General features: G+C 36.6%; 1 protein-coding gene across 1 annotated transcript; it reads left to right on the top strand.

The window, feature by feature from the left end:
* Positions 1–362: 362 nt before the first annotated feature.
* LOC100713786 (olfactory receptor 7E178-like) lies at positions 363–8,405 on the top strand. The gene is made up of 2 exons (XM_013155713.2): positions 363–374; positions 7,488–8,405. Exon 2 carries the CDS (start codon positions 7,518–7,520, stop codon positions 8,403–8,405), a length of 888 nt encoding a protein of 295 aa, XP_013011167.2. The 5' UTR covers positions 363–374; positions 7,488–7,517.
* The last annotated feature ends 642 nt before the right edge of the window (positions 8,406–9,047 follow it).

Below are 9,047 nucleotides of genomic sequence, written 5' to 3'. Positions count from 1 at the left end.
TCCTGCTATCTCTAATAGAATTGCCTATATAATCAGTTATAATAAAATTGAACAAAACAGTAAAGAACAAAACCGACAAAAACAAAAATTGGAGACATTATAGGTCTTCAAAAGTAGATAATTGTCAACAAGAATGGGTGTTATAATGAATCTCACCATCTTCACAGCTGTTGCTTAAACTTTCGAACCTGGCACTATCAAGCAAAACAGAATAGGGGGACATCAGTCAAAAACAAGATGGTGAGAGTAATACAGGGCTTCAAATCGAGATAATGGAAAGTCAAAGTGGGTTACTATAATATATCCTGCTATTTTTTATTTATTTTTCTCTTAATTAAAAGGATAAAAATAAAAAAGTAAATAATGAAGTGGAGATTGAGATAAAAGAGGGCATAACAGCAAAATAGCGCAGATCAAAACATAACTATTTAAGCAGAATAGTGTTTCACCACAAGATAATCCTGACATAAAAGTAGTTACCATATTGTCTCTTTCCTTGAAATCCTTGAGTACAACTTCGTATACTGTAGCATTAAGTATATCAAAACAATGTAAAACCATTTAAGAGAATGACAGCATTACAGGGTATTTAGAATCAACCAACAGAAAATGAACAATGGTTTCTGTATAATCTCCTTGTCTTTAAAAGTTTTTGCTTATACTATCATACATAATAAAATCCAATAAGATACAACCTGTTTAGACCAATGGAGACAGAAGAACAGAAGCTTGATGAGACTTCAAAACAAGATGATACTAAATCAGTATTACCTATTAAGACGTCATTTTCTCCAAAATAGCTGTTCCTATCATCCAATCTTCTCTGCCTCATTTCTGTTGAGCTCTTTTTCTGTCATTAGTTGTCAGTTTGTCTTCTTTATTTTCTTTTCTGCTCCATTCATTGTGGCCTCTCTGCCACTATTTCTGGATTCTTTGTATTTTTCTTTTTTAGAATATCCTGTAGTATTCTCTGTAGAGTTGAATTGGTGGTTGCATATTCCCCTAGTTCCTCTTTATCCTGGAAGCACCTTGTTTTTCTATCAATTTGCAGGGATAGTTGTGCAGGATATATCAATCTTGGCTGGAGATTATTATCTTTCAAAGCTTGAATTATTTCCCCCCATGCTCTTTGTGATTTGATGGTTTGTGCAGAGAAATCTGCTGTAATTCTGATGGGTGTTCCCTTGTAAGTGGTCTGTTTCTGGTCTCTGACAGCTTTTAATATTCTGTTCTTGTATTGAATTTCTGAAATTTTAATTATGATATGCCTCGGTGTTGCTCTGTTTGGGTTGTAGGTGGCTGGGGTCCTGTATGCTTCATACAACTGTGTATCTTTACCTTTTGCTAAGTTCATTTGTTTGTGTCCCTACTTCTTTTATGTTCTTAATTCTTAAGTTATGGATCCTCTTATCATCTTCCAGTCTTTGTGTTATTGCTGTTTGTTTCTTTGTTACTTTTAAGAAGTTTTTCATTTCATTCTCCCATATTACAAATCTGCCCTCCAGTTCAGATAGTCTGTCCTTAGTTTCTTTCAAGCTGTTATGCCAGTTTTCGATAGAGTTTTTAGTTTCCTGGTAGTCTCTTTGAACCTGCTTCATGTATTCTATGCTTTCTCTATTTTCTCCATTAAACAATTCTCCCCTCTTTCTGATCTTCCATTCCACCATCTGTTTCTTCTTGGGTGGTGCTTAGCATTTCTCTAACTATTCTGCTTATTTCTAGCTTCAGGTCATTAATAACTTCCTTCCTGAACTGATCTATCAGGCTCTCTAGATGGCGCTTTATGCCTATTGGTGCAGTGTCCGCTATTGCCTGTTTCTCAGGATTGGGGGCTGAAGGGCCTTTCTTGTTGCTTCCTCTTCCCATATTCTTTGTTCCTTATATATGCAAGCTTATATAGGAGGCCCAGCTTCCTTCTCGGTCAGCCACAGTCTGATTGAATTGCGCTTGCTAAGTGTTCTCGCCCATCACAGTGCACCACTGAGTTATGGACCAGGCAGCCTATGTGGGGCCCGCCCCTCCAGGTCACCCTCAGGCTCTGGGACCTGGGTTGTGCTAGCCTACTGGATCTCAGCCAGCAGCGTCATGTAGGCCATGCACTTCTCACCAATCCCACTTGAGAGGGGGATACCTGGCTGAAGTCACCGCAGCGCCCTGCTCCCACAAGTCTGCCCAGTCCCAGAATGTCCTCTGTTGTAGTCTCCCAAACCGTGGGAAGAGTGTCAGTTTCTCTCACTCACCTCACTGCAAGTCAATGCACTGCTCCCCGCCCGTCCTGTTTTCAACTCCGTTCACCGATTCCCGTTCGCAGAGCTTCCACACGTGTCTTTCCCTGCCGAGCCGATGTAGATGCAGCCGCCATGCAGCGGGAAACCCAAATCGCGGCTTCCAATGGTGCGGGCTCCAGCTTCCACACTGAGGCTTTTCTGTTCCTGTTATAGTACCAGGATTGCACTCCAATTTGGTTTCTCTCAGCCCAGTTTGCTCCCAGGTCAGCAGGGCATATCTCCACTTGCTCATGACTCCTTACTCCGCACCATTCCTGAATTCCAAGCTGATTCTTTCAGAGAGCCTCCATAGCTGCTGCTATGTGTCTGCCATGTTCTCCCGGAAGTCTAGGCAACTACTTTAAAAGCAATAAGATTGACTAAGATGCCCAATCTGGTTTGACTATTGTCTTCTTTGGAAGTCCTGTAATGTTTAAAATGCTTAAGTTTTATTGGTCTTGTTCTCTACTGTTTTGTTCAACTTTATAATATCTAATGAGTTAGACAATTCTTTTTAAGGAAACAAGAGACATTGTTGATAACCATTGTTGATAACCTTGTACTCTGTTTTACATCATGTGCTATGTCTATCCTTGGTTTTGACTGACAGCTTTGTTTTGCCATATTTGACTTTATTCTCTCCCCCCCCAAAAAAAGTAATGAGAACTAAGGAGTAATAAAACCCAAAATGTGTAAATTTTGTTTTAAAAAAGAGAGGGAAAAAAAGAGCTTTAAAGGATACAACAGCAAGTGTGTTTAGGGGCGTTAAATAGCTGACCATATTAATGTTTTTGGTTGGATCATTGAACACAACTGTTTGCCGTCTCACTGTTTGAATGTCCACTTAGTATGCTTTGATACTGTGATTTGAGCAACTATCTCTAAGATGATAATATGTAATCTATTAACTGGTGATTTCTGACTGTTTTTTTTTTTATAGTTCTGTATTACTTGTACCCTTACACAGCATTGTTTTGTTTTGTGTTTTTCTCTTTTCCTTTTAAATAAAATAAAAAAATATTATACATAAAGTAACAGAAGTGATTAGTATGTGCTAACTTCACCTGATTTGAAGAAAACCCCCAAAACTCTCATGGACACTTACTGGCTTTTTGTCTCCTTCCTCCATTCTCTTTGGAAAGTCCTTAGAGATGGGGATGGCATGTTCCAATTTGGCTAATTATGAGCTCTGGGTATTGAGTCTCTAAGATCATGGAGTAGTCAATAATTGGCTGGTCTGGAGGTCTTCAGTTTGATGATTCCTCTCCAGAGAGCTCCACATTTTTGTGACAAGCACCTTGGTTGCCTGCATTGGCAAGTTCCTATATGACTTGGTATTAATTTAAAATCTGAGGACAGAGTCTGAAACTTCACTGGGCAGCAGACATAGGAGGGTCTTTGGATGTGATTTCCTTGGCTGTGACCTAGGACAGAAACAGCATCAACCAGTAAGTACATAGGGATTTCATTGATATGGGAATGATTCGGAAAAGTATGTTTTCTTCATCATAAGGGCAATTATTCCAACTTTAAAAAATTTTTTTGGTACCAGGGATTGAAATTAGGACCTCACACTTGCTAGGGAGGCCTTGTGTCACTGAGCTACAGCCCGTCAATTATGTCAGTTTAGGTAGTCAGGTACAGAGAAATAAATATGAAAAATATTAGTTATAATGAATGGAAATTTTATGATGGTATTTGTAGTAGAGAAAGCAGAATTATTATTTCAAACTTGATTTCTCCACACTCTTTTTACTTTCCATTGTTGTTTCACACATAGGAACAGAAAACATATCTTTCTGAAGTGCTTCTTAACTCTAAAAGTTTTACGAATGTGATGATAAGGTTTTAGAGATGTCAATGATAACATAATGAACTGGTTTTGAGAGCATGGTGTATTCCAGGCTCTGAGCAATCTGTTCTATGTCGTTTGTTTCATTTCATTTGCTTCATCTTCCTGCAATTGTAAATATCCACATTATTACTGCTTATATAAAATGGAAAGCCTACTATTTTAATGGAACCTGCAGTAAGTGCTCAGGTGGAAAATTGATGCATGGGAATTCGGCTGTCCTAAACAGACATGGAATTGTACAAGAAAAAACTACTGGCAGACTGTCATTCACATTCTTTGACTTCTGTGTCATTCTACAAGGGAACTGTTGTTCACAGGCCTTTCTTGTTGGAGGCTTCTGAAAGCTCCAAGAGCAGAGTCCTGACTGGCATCTGCTGCTACCATCACAGAAAAGCCCTCATCCTACGCAGTTTCTCTCCAACCACCACTGAAGGATATTGTAGCTTCCCATAACCTCCTCCTGTTTCTACTAATTCCACACAGCCTCAAATGAGGTTAAGGCAGGTCAGGGTTTCACTTTTGTTTAGATAATTTGAGAGTTAAATATGAAACTGTATTACACCAGCAATTTAGACTCAGAACCTCTGCTCAAATCTTTCTGTGTTGTGATAAGTAAACATTTTACTTTATTTGACAGAATATGTTGGCTTATGTGTAATTATTTCTATGCTAAGAATTTTTGACATATGAGCCTTATAGTCCATTTAATTCCATCTGTATAAAACATATAAAAACATAACAGAGCTACTTATTTGTTTACAAAGGTGCAAAATAGACAGGAAGAGGTGAATCTATGCTTGGGCTTCAGATGCATTAAAAACATCGTATTTTTCAGGTCTCTAATGTTTTGGATATAGTTTATTGCATTTATCAATAAATTTTCAGCTTGCTACTTCATGTAATTAGTTTTTAATGAAACAAAAGCTCATAAACATTTAAGTTACAAACTCTGTTTAGTTATCATATGCATTGTCTTGTTTTCCTCTGGCCTTATTGGCAGAGAGAGGAAGAGAGACTGACAAACATTCTGACTATTTTAGCACAACAATGATGCAGGACTAACATGTTCATTTCCCCTGTCTCATTTCTTGGTAAAGGATCCACCACTGGAACAAAATGCAAATGTTATTCTCATATGGTGAACATGCAACTTTCTGTGTGGTTTCATATAGAGAAAATTACCAGACCAACCTCATGGATACTTTGAAGGAATATCTCAAGAACCAAAGATTGTAAATTATACTGACTCACTCATTGTTTTTAGCCAATAATCAGAAATTTTACATGCATTTTTTGTTGGAAATAAGAGACGTATCACTCACAAATACACTGTATACAAATTTTCCTATGAGTGACAAGGAGAAAGGCACAAGAAGTTTCAAAACATTATGTTAATAATAAATTTACAAGTTAAATGGTATCTTATTACCTCCCAGACCATGGTGGCAATAGCTGAAGGAGAGATAAAATCACTTTATGTAATCTACTGTCTTTTAGGCACAATAATTTTTTCCTACACAAGCTACATGTGTTTTAGGTACTCCTTAGGTGGGCTTTCAAATAGCTACTCTGGGATCATAAGTCAGTGACAACCCAGAAATACTGAAAGGAAAAATTCTATCCATAATATTGATAGGAATAGATGCCTATGAGGCCAGCAGTACAAAAAAATTAAATCTTGGATAGATAGCAAGAATCCAAATTTCTTAGGTGACTGTTCAGATCTAAAAAAACTCTTGGAGTTGATGTAAATGTTAACAAATACATATAAACTGTATGTGTCTGTAGAGAAATTAATGGGACATTTCTAAATGCTAAAATATAGTTAAGACAGTTATTCTCAACTCTAATATAAGAGAATCGCACAAGTACCTGAAATGAAGATTTCAGATGAAATTACATGGTCTGAGGCGGCAGTATGTGGATATTTTAAAATTTACCTGGATCAATATATTAGATGCAAGAGTGATGAAACCTGAATTATTTTGAAAACGATTTTTTGCTTCAACTCTTTAAGGTAAATAATTTTTCTGTTATACCATGAGAGGAACTGTATTATTTACAGAAGTGCTTACCTTGATGACTGCAGAGGAGATTCCAAATATGCCTATATTGTTTCGTGTACTTTTCTCTTTTGTGTTTTTCCCAATTTAATCACAGTACCATTTGACAAAAATATGGATCCAAGACTCCTTCACATATCTGAAAGCAGAGAAATGAAAGACATATCTGGAAGAATTCCTGTGAAAATTGTCAGTCAGAATTAAGAAACATGGAACTCAGCCAGATTTTCTTTATTTATCATGTTTCCCATTGCACATAGCAGGGTTTATATCAACAAAAATAATAAAGCACATTACCACAACACTGTCATACACTGAAGCAGTAAACAGAACAGAGAGATGTTAAACTAGCAAATATCTTCTTGGCATTGTATTATAGCAAAAAAACTTTAAAAACTAAATCATCAAATGTGATTTTCATCGTTATTATTTACTCTTTGGTAGGTATAGTGTGGTTAATGCTGCATTTGTGGTCATTACATCATAAAACTATTTGCACCGATTTTAACCTCATTAACACAGATTGAAATTCATTAAAGACAACAAGAAGATATATGTTAAATAAACTATGCATACACAAAGAGTGAGTGAAAACTTATTGTACTGCAGCACAGAAATCAGAAAACCTAAGAATGAAGAAAATGTATGTCAGGTAACTAGCTGAATACAGTGTATTTTGACTATGACAAATTCACTGTAGTCTATTTTTGGATAGTACAGTCCTAGTGTTTGTAATATTTCTAACACCTACACATAAGGTGTATGGTATTTGTATTTTCTGGGATTAAATAACATAGTTGAATGCATTTTATTTTCTTTCAATAGAATCATATTTTTTGTCTTTTTCTTTCTTTTTTTTTTTTATTGGTACCAGGGTTCAAACTCACAACCACACACTTACAAGGCAGGTGCTTATGCCGCTGAGCTAAATCCCTGGCCCCTAGAATCATATTTTTAAAAGAGGGATGGGGTTTAATGGGTTAACATTCTTTCAATTCCTTTGCAAGAAATTACGGGTCTCATAGATTTCTGAAGCCTACTGGTCTTGGACTCCGAACATGGTGTTGTAGAACATCTGTAAGTAGGACTTTATGGAAGACGGCAAAACAAGCCACCCAGTAATGAAAGATGTTATAACAGTTAAGATTGTCAAAATAGACATTATTGTTGAATGTTTCGGCCTTCATATAGGCATAATTTCATTGGAGATATTTGTATACATAACATGCAGAATTTTGTGTGATTTCACTTTTCTAATGAATTTTCATTCTGAAAACGTGTTCAAGAATTATTAAAATGTACAATCTAACACATATCTCAGAATTTCATCTCATGGGCTTCTCAGATGACCCAGATCTGCAGTTGTTCCTCTTTGGCCTGTTCCTGACCATGTACTTGGTCACAGTCCTCGGGAACCTGCTCCTTATTCTGGCTGTCAGCTTTAACACCCACCTCCACACCCCCATGTACTTCTTTCTCTCCAGCCTGTCCTTTAATGATATCTGCTTCACCTCCACCATGGTCCCTAAGATGATTGTGGACATCCTAACTCACAGCAGAGTCATCTCCTACATGGGCTGTCTGACACAGATGTCTCTGTTTATCCTTTTTGGCTGTATGGATGACATGCTCCTGACTGTGATGGCCTATGATCGCTTTGTGGCCATCTGTCACCCCCTGCATTATGCTGTCATTGTGAGCACACATCGCTGTGCCTTATTACTTTTGGTGTCTGTCTTTCTTAGCCTTGTGGAGTCCCAGATGCATAATTCAATTGTTTTATTGTCTACCTGCTTCAAGCACACAAAAATTGCTAATTTCTTCTGTGAACCTTCTCAGCTGTTCAACCTTTCATGTTCTGATCCTTTATTGAACACTGTGATCACATATATCGTTGGTGTCATCTATGGGTTTTTTCCCTTCTTGGGGATCTTTTTCTCTTACTATAAAATTGTTTCCTCCGTTCTAAAAATACCATCATCCGGGGGGAGGTACAAAGCCTTTTCTACCTGCAGCTCTCATCTCTCAGCTGTATGCTTATTTTATGGAACAGGCCTTGGGATGTACCTTGGATCAGATGTGTCCTATTCTCCCATCAAGGGCATGGTGACCTCTGTGCTGTACACTGTGTTCACCCCTATGCTGAATCCCTTCATCTACAGCCTGAGAAACAGAGACATCAGTAGAACTCTGAAGAAGATTCTCAGCTGGAGAGTGTAATCCCAAGATGTTTGTGATCCATTTGGAATTATAGGTTTGAAAATGTTGTGAAATTAAACACCTAAACTCACATTTAAATACACTGGTTTTCCTTGGTTATTTTATTTCAGAACTTTGAGTTTTTATTATCTTTCATATTAGAAGAACAGCTGGTTGGGGAAAATGAAAAGTTTCTTTTGGAAGTTTAAAAAAAATTAGAGATGGATAAAGAGTATTTTTGCCCAAAAATGAATAAATACATGCTTTAAAATTATAAAAATGTTGTATTTAGTTTTGTGTATTCAAATATATTGAAGGATAAAACGATGAGGATTTTTAATTTTAAAGTGGAAAAGGTAAATTAAAATTTCAAAACATGATAATTAGAGGGTAACAATGGTTAATGTGTTTTGGATTGTTGTCTTTAAACTCGTTACTCAGAGTGCAAGATAACTGCATTTATTTTTCAAAGAATATTAGCAGAAATCTTTCATTTCAATGACTTAGAAATTAGTAATATAACTATCTTAATTATCATATATATATATCTTATCTATCTATATATATATTTCTTTCAACTTCTCATGCTAGGGAAACAATATGATGCCATCTGATTTATTACTCTTTTGATTATGGTCCCTAGTTGCATCCATTTATCTATAA

Source organism: Cavia porcellus, unplaced genomic scaffold (genome assembly GCF_034190915.1).
Source record: "Cavia porcellus strain 051 isolate PalLab524CR breed Dunkin Hartley unplaced genomic scaffold, mCavPor4.1 scaffold_17, whole genome shotgun sequence".
Lineage (NCBI taxonomy): Eukaryota > Metazoa > Chordata > Mammalia > Rodentia > Caviidae > Cavia > Cavia porcellus.
The sequence above is the reverse complement of the archived record's forward strand: the minus strand, read 5'-3'. Positions and strand labels throughout refer to the sequence as shown.